Source organism: Camelina sativa, chromosome 14 (assembly GCF_030686135.1).
Source record: "Camelina sativa cultivar CO46 ecotype springtype chromosome 14, ASM3068613v1".
Taxonomy (NCBI): Eukaryota; Viridiplantae; Streptophyta; class Magnoliopsida; order Brassicales; family Brassicaceae; genus Camelina; species Camelina sativa.
Window position 1 is genome coordinate 986,387 of NC_141893.1, and position 14,612 is coordinate 1,000,998.

At 36.7% G+C, this 14,612-nt stretch overlaps 2 protein-coding genes and 3 pseudogenes across 5 annotated transcripts; 3 read left to right on the top strand and 2 right to left on the bottom strand.

Annotated features, from left to right (window-relative positions):
- Positions 1-549: 549 nt before the first annotated feature.
- On the top strand, positions 550-3,698 carry LOC104743130 (methylcrotonoyl-CoA carboxylase subunit alpha, mitochondrial-like; annotated as a pseudogene). Its single transcript, XR_015580115.1, has 12 exons — positions 550-579; positions 739-774; positions 966-1,061; positions 1,147-1,206; positions 1,522-1,614; positions 1,697-1,808; positions 1,993-2,252; positions 2,430-2,664; positions 2,751-2,919; positions 3,022-3,135; positions 3,245-3,490; positions 3,597-3,698. The product of XR_015580115.1 is annotated as a methylcrotonoyl-CoA carboxylase subunit alpha, mitochondrial-like (transcript).
- A 175-nt stretch (positions 3,699-3,873) lies between these two features.
- LOC104754424 (pentatricopeptide repeat-containing protein At1g03100, mitochondrial pseudogene) lies at positions 3,874-6,894 on the bottom strand (annotated as a pseudogene). Its single transcript, XR_015579196.1, has one exon. The product of XR_015579196.1 is annotated as a pentatricopeptide repeat-containing protein At1g03100, mitochondrial pseudogene (transcript).
- Positions 6,895-10,088: 3,194 nt separating this feature from the next.
- TRM82 (Transducin/WD40 repeat-like superfamily protein) lies at positions 10,089-12,573 on the top strand. The gene is made up of 10 exons (XM_010476617.3): positions 10,089-10,400; positions 10,547-10,711; positions 10,834-11,014; positions 11,141-11,197; positions 11,275-11,345; positions 11,450-11,528; positions 11,612-11,671; positions 11,775-11,878; positions 11,957-12,017; positions 12,090-12,573. Exons 1-10 carry the CDS (start codon positions 10,267-10,269, stop codon positions 12,456-12,458), a joined length of 1,281 nt encoding a protein of 426 aa, XP_010474919.2. The 5' UTR covers positions 10,089-10,266; the 3' UTR covers positions 12,459-12,573.
- Positions 12,574-12,795: 222 nt separating this feature from the next.
- On the top strand, positions 12,796-14,571 carry RAB28 (responsive to abscisic acid 28). Its single transcript, XM_010476616.3, has 2 exons — positions 12,796-13,247; positions 13,391-14,571. Exons 1-2 carry the CDS (start codon positions 12,858-12,860, stop codon positions 13,547-13,549), a joined length of 549 nt encoding a protein of 182 aa, XP_010474918.1. The 5' UTR covers positions 12,796-12,857; the 3' UTR covers positions 13,550-14,571.
- On the bottom strand, positions 13,862-14,540 carry LOC104754421 (photosystem I reaction center subunit II-2, chloroplastic pseudogene; annotated as a pseudogene). Its single transcript, XR_015579742.1, has one exon. The product of XR_015579742.1 is annotated as a photosystem I reaction center subunit II-2, chloroplastic pseudogene (transcript).
- Positions 14,572-14,612: the final 41 nt, after the last annotated feature.

Sequence of the window (14,612 nt, forward strand, 5' to 3'; positions counted from 1 at the left end):
ACATTATTTATTTTATAGTAATAAAAATTTTATTTTATTTTGCTTTGCATCAAAATTTATTATTTTTTATACTCTATAAATAGAAACTTGTTTTATTTTATTTGAACATATAATAATAAAATAAAGTGTTGAATTTTATTAAACAAAATTATAAAATTATTATAAATTATAAAAATTGAATAGATATTGAATTATTAGGTGAATGAAAGAGATGATGAGGTGGAGTGTTAAAAAGTAAAAAGTAAGGTGTTAGAAAAAAAACCAATGTCCATAATCTTACACGACCAACCATCCATGATAAAGTGTGCCACGTCACTATTCATCTCTGATAGTTTTTATTAAATGACCAAAAAGCCCCTCGCTATTTTGTTTTTTTTTTATCTTCGCACTACAAAACACATGACTAGCCCCTGCCCTACACTAGGGATTTAGACCGTTGCTGTGTACAGTGACGCTTATAGAGATTCTCTCCATGTGAAGTCTGCCGACGAATCGGTACGGATTGGCCCGCCCTCGGCTCGGCTCAGTTACCTCAGTGGTTCGGCTATCATGGAGGCAGCGGCTCGGACTGGTGCGCAGGTGTGATTTTTTTGGTTAGTCTATTGTTTAGTTCCAAAGACTTTAGTTGGATAGGAGAACCAAATTTCTTGAATTTGGAACTTGAAGTTGAAAGTGTTACTTTTTATGCGTTTTCTTGTATAGCTCTGATGTCGTCTTTCTGATATGGGTTCTTATCAGAAAGTTCCGACTTTGCTCAACTCTGTGAAGACTCAGGTTTAACATTCATTGGACCTCCAGCATCTGCAATTAGAGACATGGGTGATAAAAGGTACCATTACTGCCTTCCTGTTTAAGTTATATATGGATCAAGTTATGTTTTGCTGGCTTATACGTATTCATTGAGTAACTGTTTCTCTATTCATAGCATCTTAATTAAGTTTCATTCGGTGTTCCACTGCTTTTAGATATTTGGTGACAAACATGGAAATGTTCTTCATCTATACGAAAGGGATTGCAGTGTGCAAAGAAGACACCAAAAGATTATCGAAGAAGCTCCTGCGGTAATGACTGTATTTCTTTCCTATTATATTTATATCTTTTCCAGCATAAATTGATGTGGTTCTGATTGTCACTCTGCTGGTGCAGCCTAATATATCTGAAAACTTCCGCGCAAACTTAGGCCAAGCTGCTGTCTCTGCTGCACGGGTATTCCTTTAAATCCTGCTTTCATCTTTACAGATTTAATGGTTTTTAGCAAGAAGTCTTAGTAAAAAATGTTTCATTACCGTGTTCTGTGTATCGCATTCATTCATAGTACTAGACTGTATGGTCTCTATTTTCTTTATTTTATGTTGTGCATTACTAGTATTTGATCATGAGTTTTGTTTATCGAAGTTTATCATTTTTTTTAAGTTGAGTTCATTTGATGTGTGGTCTTTTGAAACCTCTTCTTGCTAGGCTATCTTTCACTTCTACTTCTACAAGAAGCGCTTATATTCTGTTACCTTCTGATATTTAAAGGCAGTTGGATATTACAATGCTGGGACGGTGGAGTTTATAGTTGACACGGAGTCTGATCAATTTTATTTTATGGAAATGAACACCCGTCTACAGGTGCTTCTTTAATCTGTATGTTCATTAAATTTAACTCAATAAACATTTGGCTATCCAAAGGAACACTGATGATCCTTCTTAGGTTGAACATCCTGTAACTGAGATGATTGTTGGTCAAGATCTTGTGGAATGGCAAATTCGGGTTGCCAATGGGGAACCTCTCCCCATAAGTCAATCCGAGATGCCACTGTCAGGTATCGCTCTTCCTCCTTGAAATAAATGGAACATGTTTCTTTTTGGTTTACTCTCACCTGTTATTCTGTATTGAATATGATTGTTCAAGATTCTACTTGTGGCGTAAAAAAATCTGCACAGCAGTTTCATGAAAGTATATCTATTAATTCTTTAGTTCGATCCGCATATGTATTATCTTGGCAGGCCATGCCTTTGAGGCCAGGATATATGCTGAAAATGTTCCAACAGGATTTCTTCCTGCAACTGGGGTCCTCAATCATTATCGCCCTGTTGCAGTCTCACCATCAGGTGAAGTACAAAATTGTGTATACAAAGGTTTTTTTTTAATAACAGGAGACACTGTTAGCATGCACTATGATGCTATGATTGCAAAGCTTGTTGTCTGGGGAGGTAATCGTGGCGAAGCTTTAGTGAAACTGAAGGATTGCTTGTCTAACTTTCAGGTACATTTCCTAAGACCCCGTAAAAATATTTTGGTTCTCTCTGCAGTGGCATAGTTCAGCACAACTATAATTTGTCAACGCCTTATGGTTCCATTTTTCTTAAGAGACTCTTTATCTTGCACATCGCTTCTTAGCTATCACAATAATTCAGTAATTACATGGTATCTTTGTTGGCAGGTAGCAGGTGTACCTACAAACATTAATTTCCTTCAAAAACTTACTAGTCATAAGGAGTTTGCAGTGGGCAATGTCGAAACTCATTTTATTGAGCACCATAGAAGTGATCTGTTTGCTGATGAAAGCAATCCAGCTGCAGCAGAAGTGGCATACAAAGCAGTTAAGCATAGTGCAGCATTGGTGGCTGCTTGTGTCTCCGCAATCGAGCATTCTGCTTGGAATGAAAGTATTCATGGTCAGTTCACATGAGTCTTAGTTTCTTCTTCATCAGTTACATGATTCCCGAGCATGCTTTAATTTATTATGTGTAAACTCATCCAGGGAAACTTCCATCGATATGGTATTCTCATCCTCCTTTTAGGGTCCATCATGAAGCCAAACAAACCATTGAGCTAGAGTGGAATAATGAATACGAGGGAACTGGTTCTAACCTAAGATCACTCGGTGTAATATATCAACCAGACGGAAAAGATAACTGGTTCTCATTCAGGTTGTTAACTCACTTTTAAATTCTTTTTGGAAAAGATAACGCTGAACCCCATTGCTGTCTTATATAAATTAAATTTATAATCTATAGTTGGTATTCTGATAGGAAGGCAATGATTCTCCACGTTTAGAAGTCCGGGTAACTCGAGCAGGAAAGTGCGATTTTAGAGTTGAAGCTGCCGGATTGAGCATGAACGTTAGTCTAGCCACATACTTGAAGGTAAATCATTAGCATCATGTTCAACCAAACTCCTCATAGAGTCACAGCTTTATCTCATGCCCTTTCTGTCTCTCTCGTAATTGCTGCTTATGATGTGTTTTGGTAACAGGAGGGTTATAAACACATCCATATATGGCATGGTTGAGAACACCATCAATTCAAGCAGAAGGTAGGAATCAAATTCTCTGAAGATGAAGAAGGTGTTCAACACAGAACCAGCTCCGAAACATCATCACACCCTCCAGGAACCATTGTGGCCCCCATGGCCGGATTAGTAGTCAAGGTCCTTGTCGAAAACGAAGCTAAAGTAGATCAAGGTCAACCTGTATTAGTCCTGGAGGCAATGAAGATGGAGGTTAGTATACAAACCTCTTCATATACCCCGCAACCATGTATATACCATAAATATAAGAAACAGTAAAGTAATTATCGTTTTATTCTTGTCCTACTTGGTGGTTCAGCACGTTGTGAAAGCCCCATCCTCTGGAAGCATACAGGGCCTCAAAGTTAAAGCAGGCCAACAGGTTTCAGATGGTAGTGCTCTATTCAGGATCAAAGGTTAGCTGTAACTTAGTACTAACTTTTTTCTCCTTTACACATTCATATTATCCTTTGAGAATTTCCACCAACTCCACCAGTTTCACAATCTTTGCAGGATAAATAACATGATTTGCGATTGATGAAACTCTCCCACTGGCTTACGGGAAGCCTGAACTGATAAGCGTTTGGGTGTGTGTGTGTATATAAACCAAAATCTTACAAAAGATAAATAAATCCAAAGCTTTATCAATGTTTTTAAGCTGCCTCAGTATAGATCTTTGCAGCTGTAGATGAAGGTAAGTTTTAAATATACAAAATGGTGTTTACATTCATAATCAAGATAGCCCGAGCCATTTCTTGAATACTAAACCAGCTTCTCTCTTCTTGAGCTGAGACTCACTCTGAACTTTTGGAGCTTTGCCTTTATAAGCAGTCTTGTGATACTTCAAGAAGAGCATCCGATACTTGTACTTATCAACAAACATATTCTTTTTCTCCATCATCTCCACAACTTCATTAGCCCGCGAGAAAAATCCGCCTCTAACAAACGTGTAGAGCACCGCATCGAGCAATTCTTGATCAAACCTCATCAATGAAGTAGCTGCGGCTATGGACTTCATTTCTCCCCATAGTTCAGTGACCTCTGTGTATTTGCTCCCTATGGCTGCATACCCTGTGACCATAGAATGAAAAGTTTGAGCATTTGGCGAATGACCAAGACTTCTCATCCTCGTTAACGCCTTCTCTGCATCTTGCATCAAACCTTTCTTGCTAAAGAAATGGATCACATTGTTCCAATCATGAACACCAGCATCCAAACTCTGCCCTTCTCTGATTTCTCTCAAGAGTTTCGACATAAGTTCCGCCTCTGCGTTTCCTTCACATCCCTTTAAGAGCTTCTCGAACTGCTGATTGCCGCCTCTCGGTATCTTCGCCTCTTTCATTTCCTTGAACACATTGAGAGCTCCATGCGTATCGTTCTGAATCACTTGAGACTGGATTAAAGCTTCATAACAGCTCGAGTCTAATTGAATCCCTGCCTTTTGAGCATCTCTAAGGAGTGATGTAACTTCTCTAGTTCGGTTTGTTTTGCAGTACGCTTTGAGGAGCAAAGAATAAACCGAAGAACCGGTTCTTACCCCAGCCATACGCATCTCATCAAGTAGATCATGCGCTTGATCCAACATTCCTAGGGAAATACAAGCGTTGATAACATTCACCAAGATCGAGTTATCACTAGAAACAGGGGAGTCTTCATGTTCTGCCTTTAACAGAAACTCTGCTAACTCTTTCATCTTTCCACTTTCCAGGAATGCCTTAGCCAATTTCACATAAATCTCTTCCGTCGGCTGCAGAACACCGCGTTTGGAGGTAATCAATTTGACCTGTACATGCAACTTAGCCAACAATGCACCAAGAACATCCTTTGCCTCAGCTTCAAGTTTCAAAAATTTCCTGTCTCTAGAGAACTCATCATAAGGAATCATACTGTGAATAGAAACCACTTTAATTTCGGGAATATCGTGTTCATTGGCCTCTGATCCTTTTCCAGATACTTTTTTGAGATCCAATCTATCATCATCTGCAATATCAAATTCAAGAATGGCAGCTCCAAGTGAGTTCCTTGCTACCTTTCCTCTTCTTAGCATTTCCAGAACCATTTTCGAAGCAGATTCAAGATCCCCGAATTTCAGGTGACACATGAGCAAACAGTTATAAAATTGCCAAAACTGAGAATCATTTAAGTTACAAGCTTCATCTATATGCCTTTGAAGCTTCCTCAGTTCCTCTCGCCGCCCATTTCTTTCGTATATATGAGCCATTATTACTAACAAGTTTGCATCAGCTTTAACACCGATCTTTGGTATCATATCAAGAAGCTGTTCAGCTTTTCGTGTTGTCCCAAACAACAAACAACCCGCCAAAGCAATGTTCAATGCCTGAGTGTTAGGCTTCATTGCAAGCAAAGATGCGTTGCTCTTCTTTCGTGGATCAACTCTGTTATTGTGAAACAAGTAACCAATCTCAAGAACCAACTCCGCAGAAAGATAACTTCCTGAACCCGCAAGAGACATATGTGCTAAAATCGCAGACCAAGAACTCACATGAGGATACTCTTCTGTCTCAACCAGCTTCCTCAAGATCGTTGATGCAGGAACAGCCATGCCAGACTTGGCGAGAGCCAAGGAGAGATATAACAGAGGTTCCTTCTCCAGCAAATTCTGTTTACTCTCCTCGTAGGCTTGTTCCACTAAAGTGTAACCCTTTTGTAGCCAATTGGAATCAAGACTCTCAGCAAAACAAACCAAAACATTGTTGACAACAGATTTTCGCGGAAACCCTTCCATTTGCATGTGTTGTTCAAACAATCTCCAAGCTTCATCACATCTATGTTCATCAACTGCGATTTGAATTTCTTCATTAAGTTTAGCAGGATCCCTGGCTTGAAGCAATATAGATCCAGAAATTGTTGAAAATGCTTCTGTTATTTTGATAGACCGTACATGGAACGTGGTACCAGTACGAAGTGTAGATAACACAATGGGGTTCCTGGCGTTATACAGAACAGTTTTACCCGCCAAACCATGTTGTAAAGAAGCTCGAGATTGAGTACCTGTAACTTCAATGGCGTCGAGGAGAAGAACTCCACGAAACAAAGAAGTCAAACGAGACTGGTGAAGTGAAACAGCCCGAAGCTTCGTTTTCCTCCATGACAACATCGCTTTTATTTTTCTTCGTCAATTCTTTAACACCAAGATTGAAGCTTCTGGGCTGGTACGAGGATTTGATGAAAACTGTCTCCTAGTTGTCATTCAGGCATTTCATCGAACACTTGGTGCGTGAACTGAACCAGCAAACATTGAGCACTAACGGGAGATTAGAACAACAAGACAAAAACTTTAATGACCAGACGACTGGTAATTGCGGATAAACGATGGGTCTTTAACCATTTGATGATGACAGGTGGGAAGAACCCACTAAACCCTAATCACTATGGGGGGAGAAGAACCTTGCTTAACCTAAAAATTAAATGAAGATATATTCTTAAGGAATTTGTCAAATAGGGTATTCTTAATCTTAACCATATCATAACGGTGGCAATAAATGAATGCGTCCGGTCTATCAACCGTTACATGTTAGAATCAAACCGTTGCTTATTTCATTCATTAGGCTCAGCTAAAGTTTAATTAAAGAAAAAGCTTTTACTAATCTTGGGTTGGTCTCATTAAATTCTATGGTAACATTTTTGGTTTAACGATAAGCATAAACACAATACATAAGATAATCCAAAATACGATGCAGAGATTCAGGTTTTTTTATACATAAGCAGCGGACGTACATTACGGTAAACCGGGGCACTTGCCACGGTTAAATTTTTCAGGTTAATGTTATTTTACATGAGTTTTTAAGTATGTCCTGCTAAAATATTCTTTTATTGCCTCATTACCCTATTTTCTTCTTAGATATACTTTTTATGTTATGTATAATATTAAAATATCCTACAAATACAATACAAAAACTTAATTTTGTTTATATTTCCTATGTTAACAAGCTCATATTCTATTAATAAAACAAAATTTATTATTTATATTAACTTGACAAAACTAATCAAATATTTTTAGCTCATATAAATTAATTTAAAAAATAATAAAATAATAATTTAATATTATTGACCCGAATAAAATAATTTTTTGGATAAACAAAGCAACTTGTATGTAAAATATCGTTCTAGTGACGAAGAGTAAAATAAAATGACTTTAATCCTCATACAGGTTAAACAACAAATTTAATAAATAGACCCAAACAATATGATGATCCAGAATCTTTAAAATAGTCCAATGGACCGTAAAACTTTTCCTCTTTAACCTAAAATTAAATGAAGAAATATTTTTAAGGAATTTGTCAAATCCCCTTTACACAACATTATTTTGTATACTATATAATTTTAATAAATTGGTTACAAATAGGTTATAGATTAATTGATAGATTAATTGGTTACAAGTTAAATAGTAAGTGTAGTCTTAATTTATTTTCGGAAGATTTTATTACTACATCATATTGTTTCCAAAAATCTTAAAGAGAATATTCTAAAAAATCATTTGGTATCATCTAACTTACCATATTAATTTCCTTTATTAAATTAAATTATTCATTAAATAAAATCTTTTGATATCTAACTTAACATATTAATTTGTTAATTATCAATTTATCATTATACATCACCTCTCATTTATATATATTAGTATATTTTGTGAAACAAATAAATTATAATATTATTTATTATAATTAAAAAATAGTTTTATTTCTGGATATATCATAATTTGAATTTTTAAAAACAAATATAAATTGTTCAATCTATAAAATATTCAAGGTTTAGTAATATTATTCTTTAAAAATAATATCTATTGAATTAAAAATTTACTGAGTAATGGGTCAAATTTTGAATATTTAAATTCAATTTCATATTTTTTGTTGAATTTTATAATTTTATATAATATAATAAATTTTAAATAATTTATTTTGAAATATTTTTAAAATATTGAAACTTGATAAAAGTTAGAAACTATAAAGACCATAAATTAATTTGTTATAGCAATGTCAATAATATGTCACTATAATATGAAAGAATTTCAAGAAACCAAATATATTAAAACAAAAAGTATCAATAAATTAAATTACTCATAATATAATAACTCGCTTTTTTAAAACAAATTTACAAAATTATGATGTCATGATGTAGAATATACATTATTGAAATAACTTCACATACATAACTAATACAGTATATTAAAATTTTATTTTAAAATATAAGATATACAAACTTTTGTATAAAATAAAATTTAACCATTGTTATTGCAAGGGTACTTATCTAGAATCATTAACAATATAAAACATATAAAATAACTGTCTATTTTCAAGCCATTATATTTAGCATATGATTTAATTGTCATTTCATCACAGCATTTTTTTTGTTTTTTTTGTTTTTAATTTATTCCATGTTTTTTGTGAGAGAAAATACAGGAGGGAGATACTCAAGAAATAAGAAAGCAAGAGGCGGATAAGGAAATCATTAGTCGGATGCTTGATTGGTCACGTAGGTGTTCATACGGCGTCCTCGTCCTCCTTACATGCCATGGAGACTATGCGAAATACATGCGGCATGTACAAGAAATTCCTAATTTAGATACCATACTCGTCTACTTTCCACGTTGCTCGGTGCATTTGCGACGTAATCCTCTTCAGCTGAGGTTTTAGGTGCCACTCAATAAATTTCAATTACTTTACTTTTACTTAATAATCTTAGCAATTGCATAGGTTTTACTTATTTTTTCTTATGTTTTTCTTATTATTTGCTTATTTTTTGTTGATTGATTAAAAACAAGACATGATATGAAGATTTCCGATGAGAAATAGGATTGGTATATCCTCTCGGTCCTAACGATTCATTTGATGGAAGAAAAAAAGCTCCCATAGCCCTGAATGTGACTGAAGACGTGGTGGCTATCATCCATGCATGATCATTAGTTACGTTATATTCTTTGTAAACTATTTTCTTTTCTTCTTACTCTCATTTTTGTTTCTTTCCCATTTCTGTAAGAATAAATTATTTTAATTCATGAATCTACTACTGATGAGTGATGAGAAATATATATATATATATATATATGTTGATTTCTCTAGAGACGGTGAATATTAAACGAAGTTCTAAATTTCGAAAGATGAGATTAAAGTGACTAGGTTGATATACTTTTATATCAGTTTTGATTTTTGAACATCCAAACGTAAGCAGGGACTTTAATTTTCCGGTGTAGCTGGAAAAGTGAACCAATTTGAAAACTTGGAATCAAAGATACTATGTCAAACCAGATTATCCCAATCACACACCTTATTCAACTGGATGAACCACTACAATGAACAATTCACGCACAATGTGAAGGTATGAAATTTTTTTCTTGTCTGTATAGCTAGCTGAAAATGAAATTAAGATTTCGTGTGAACCAAACCGTCAACCCTGCTTATTTCTTTCATTAGGCTCGAGCTGACACATTTAACAAGTTTAAAAGCTTTTACTAATCTTAGGTTGGTTACTTTTGATTAAATTCTATGGTAACATTTTTGGTTTAACGATAAGCATAAACACAATATATGATAATCCAAAATACGATGCAGAGATTCAGGTTTTTTATAAAAAAAGCTTATTCAAACTTCTATGTAAATATCATCTTAGTGAGTAACAAAGAGTAAAATGACCTAATTAATCTTCATAGAGTTAAAACAACAAATTTAGACCCAAACAATATGATGATCCAGAATCTTTAAAATAGTCCAATGGGCCGTAAAGTTTTTCCTGTTTCCGGCCCAATAAAAACACTCATGCTTGAAAATCAGTCTTACACGCATCTGAAGCGAATACCATTCACGGCTCGATTTCTTACCTCTAAGGAGAAAACGATTAGACGAGCATCCAAACAAGTCCGAATACAATAAAAAAAAAAAAAAAATCGATTGGGTTTTGACTATGGCTGCTTTAAACCCTAAAACTCCGACCTTTTTCTTCTTCTCCTCTGACTCTGAGTAAGTGTAGCAACAATGGAAGAATCTCACATAGAAGATGCAGAAACCCAAAACAAACTCGAAGTTGCTCCTGCATTGATTTCAATTCATCCATCTCAGAAATCTGTTGCTGTCGCTGTCGGGTCAGATCTTCGTGTATTCGATCTTATGTAAGCTCTCTCTCTCTCTCTCTCACTGCCTCTTTCAAATACGTTTTTCTCTTCATGGATTTTGTTTTGAAACAATAGAGTTTGCTTTTGACTTGACAAGAGAGTGTTTAGTTTAACCGATTGTTTTTAATTGTTTTTATCGACAGAGAGAATTGTTCTGTTACTTTAGTGGATGAATCTGATGGGCCTTCTTCTAAGGGTTCCATTAGAGCTATTCGTTATGCTGCATCTGGTAAGCTTTTTGTGTCTGCGGGAGATGACAAGCTTGTTAAGATTTGGTCTACCGAGTCTTGGAGTTGCCTATATACTATGTAAGTTAGCAACAATATTTTCAACTCCTCTAGAAGCTCCAAGCTTTTTTATTTTTCTATGTGTCTCAACTACTTTATGTAGCTTTAAGTTGCCTAAACGTATTTACTCATAATAATGGCAGATGTTCTGAGAAGAGAGTTACTGCAGTTGCTATAAGTAGCGATGATTCACATGTTTGCTATGCCGATAAGTTTGGTGTTGTATGGGTGGTCGAGTTGGATGGGATCATAGAGGGTAAAGTTTTACCTAGTAAGAAGGGTGCGCAGCTGCTTTCCCACTACTGTAGTATTATTACTAGCCTGGTGAGATATACTTTTGTCAAAACGCTTTCCTCTATGGTCTCTCTCGGCTCTTGGTGCATTAGGAAAAAGCTCAAGTTTTAACTGACTATATCACTCATTCTCATCTGTTCTTGTTCTTGTTTGTAGGAGTTTTCCCCAAATGGTCAATATATTCTTAGTGCAGACCGGGACTTTAAGATAAGGGTAAGCCTAGTCTAATGCACAACCTCACGCCTTTCTTGTTTGGATTGGTCTTATCGTGATTATGGTTTCCATCACAGGTGACTGTTTTCCCCAAGAAGCCTTTAGAAGGGGCACATGAAATTCAGAGTTTTTGTCTTGGACATACAGAGTAAGTGAGCATTAATAGTTTCATTGTTGTTTGCAAAAGAAAAGAATGTAACCCAGTACTGATTACTCAACAACAACTTTAACACTGTCTTCAATTCTCGAAAGGTTCATCACCTGCACAGCATTTGTCAGCACTCCAGAGGTTACTCAGGGATACCTCATGTCTGGAAGTGGAGATTCAACTGTAAGTGATCTTAAAGTCTCCCTCTCCATTTCTTACGACCAGTGAGTGAAGCTTGACTCCCTTTCTAATGTTGTTACTTTCAGGTTCGACTGTGGGATATTACATCTGGGTCTCTTCTTGACACATGTGAAGTTACTACAGTGGTATAAATTTCTATCCTCATTCGCTAATTGATCTTTCTTTATCTGGTTATGTATCTTCTGGATATTCATCAGAATAATTGATTTCTGTTTGTGCGTATTAAAGGCAGGACATGTAGAGTCCAATGAAAGTGAGCCGCCAACCCAAGTCACAGTTACTGACATATGCACTATCCCAAATTCTTCTCTTGCAGCAGTAACAATTCAAAGGCAAGTCCAATACTTTAGCCCACATACCGTTTCTTTTTAAATCAGATGTTTGATCGCCATTTTTAATCTCAAATGCAGTTTTCAAGGAATTTTTTTGTTAAGCTGTGATATGGCAGCACATACTCTCTCTATCACAAAGGTATCACTCTTGTTAGCAAATCCAGTAAAATCAGCAAAAACTATAATTTAACCGGGTATATTATTCTCTTAGGTGATTAAAATACCTGGAGAAAGTTTCATTCCCACAAGTATCTCTGTAAGTGCGTCTACAAGATTACTATGGATGGTATCAGGAGCCTCAAACCTCCCTGGTTCGAACCATCCTGGTTTTTCAAGGGTTCAGGTCATCTCGTGCATTGAGACCGAATCATCTTCAATCCTTGGAGACGAGCATATTCCAGGAGGGACCAAACTGTTGGAGCAATTGCAAGGTAAAGTTCCAATAGAAGAGAGTGTAATGAGTGCTGCGGCAGAAGCTGTGAGAGCAGCAATGTCCAGCCTTTTGATGAAGAAGCAATACTCTGACGAGAAGAGAGAGTTCAGAAAAAGAACCAGAAACGATAAGAAAACCACACAATAATTGCATTTTGCCAAATTTGTTTTTTTTTCTTTCTTATTTTTCTGTCTTTCTGACTCTCTCGATGTATCTTTGATCATTATGTAACCGTTATAATTTCTATGTTACTATTACAAAACTGTTGTCTACTTTTTTTTTTTTCACAGTTATAAACAGCTTATCACCATATGCCACGAAATGAAATCCATATATCACCATATACAGTATGTATTAAGTATTACTTAAAAATTCAAAAAGGTTGATCCATGTCATCAACATGCGGCAAGACATGTGTGAAGTTAACATCCACGTGTTAAGTAGACATCTAACTAAATATATGATTCGTTTACTTTCAAGATCCAAGAACGAAACTAAAGATCCGAAGAGGAAGCCTCGAATTGAAAAAAACACAATAACAAAGCAATGGCACAGCATCAGCATTCTCCTCAAAGGCCAAGAGATGAGGAAAACACACGGCCACATGATCAATACGGCGACGTTTTCAACGTCTCCGGAGATGACGTGGCGAGAAAGCAAGGCGTTGGTTTCCCTCAACCCGATCCAACGGTTGCGAAGATGCGATCCGTAGACACAGTTACGATCGGGGAGGCTTTGGAGGCTACGGCTTTGTCGCTTGGTGATAAGCCTGTCGGCCGTAAAGACGCAGCTGCGATACAAGCGGCTGAAACTAGAGCCACAGGTGAGTTTAAGACTCGGCCCGGTGGTCTTGCCGCAGCGGCTCAGGCGGCTGCTGCTTCTAACGAACAGACGGTGTCGGAGGAAGACAAAGTGACGATAGAAGACATTCTCACAGTAATTAATGATCACATTTAATATTACATTTTTGAAGTTTTACTCTATTTCATATATAAAAAAGCATGACTTATAGGGGAGAAATTGTTGGATTTCATTGTAAAAGTCTAAATTGGTGCATTGGGATTTGTTTGGTTGTGTAGGATGCCGCGGAGAGGCTTCCAGGAGACAAGGTGGTGACAAGTGAAGATGCTGAGGCGGTGGTTGGAGCGGAACTTAGAAGCAGTTCAGAGATGAAGACAACTCCTGGTGGTGTGGCGGATTCCATGTCGGCGGGGGCAAGGCTTAATCAACACCTCTAACTCAGTTTCGCTTCCTTTGGTATCTCTTGGGTCACTAATGAAGACTATGAAGTTGTACATGAAGGAATCAAAGAGATGTTTTATCTATCAAGTGGCTCATTTATAATGCTTATAGAAACTCTCTACTCTTGGTTGCAAGAATTTTTACTTGGTGATTTTAAAATGGTTAGACCATTTGTAAACCCGATGATTTTAAAATGGTCGTCCCACCTGTAACGGATCTTTAATGATTAGAGAAGTTCACCTACGATGAAATATGTATCACTCGATAGGTATCTTTGTTGTGAGTTGAGGTTGAACAAAGAAAAACGGTTGACTAAAAGTTCAAAGGTTGTTATTAGTCTAGCATTTAATGCGAATAAAAATCTTACAAATCATAAGATTGTTTCCCAGTGAATTTTACCTCAATGGGACTAACATTTTTACCGATGGATCTCATGTTTTGTCCAACACCTTCTCTTCCTGGATTCGCTTTCTCTGGATAAACTCCATCTTTCGGGTGAAGATACTGAACCTCCCCGTTGGGGAACACTCTGTAAAACTGGTACTTGATCTTGTACTTTGACCTCAACCTCGTACCTAAAGCTAGACACTGTTCTTTTCTCGCTAGTTTCAACAGATTCGGTCTTTCTCTCATAATCGCAGCTCCCCCTGTTGGCATCTCAAAGATTTGTTCTTTCGGCGAGTTCCATGTGATGACGTAGAATTCTTCTACTTGTGCTTTACGGAGGAGACCTCCTGTGCTTCCGGCGAAGATTGGTGATGGTGTGTTTGGATCTAGCTGCGGGGGTGTGAATCCAACCGGAGCTTCTTCTTTCACGGCAGCGGCCGGGGCAGCAGAGGAGGAATCTGTTTTCTCGGCGCGGGTGGCGGTTTTGGTGAAAGAGAGAGACTTGGGACGGTGGCTCGTTGAGAAGAGGTGGAGTTTCTTGACGACGGAAGCAGTGGCTTTTATGGTGGGGCTGAAGATTCCGGCGGCTTGAGTTGCCATAATAATTTTTTTTTCCGTTCTCTTTCTTTGTGAAGTTAATGAATCGAGATGAAATGGCTTAATAGAATCTGA

Coding starts and splice junctions, on each gene's coding strand:
- TRM82 (XM_010476617.3), top strand. CDS start 10,267: ATGGAAGAATCTCACATAGAAGATGCAGAAACCCAAAACAAACTCGAA. Junction 11,346..11,449: donor TTTTGTCTTGGACATACAGA/GTAAGTGAGCAT, acceptor AATTCTCGAAAG/GTTCATCACCTGCACAGCAT. Junction 11,529..11,611: donor CTGGAAGTGGAGATTCAACT/GTAAGTGATCTT, acceptor TGTTACTTTCAG/GTTCGACTGTGGGATATTAC.
- RAB28 (XM_010476616.3), top strand. CDS start 12,858: ATGGCACAGCATCAGCATTCTCCTCAAAGGCCAAGAGATGAGGAAAAC. Junction 13,248..13,390: donor CGATAGAAGACATTCTCACA/GTAATTAATGAT, acceptor TTGGTTGTGTAG/GATGCCGCGGAGAGGCTTCC.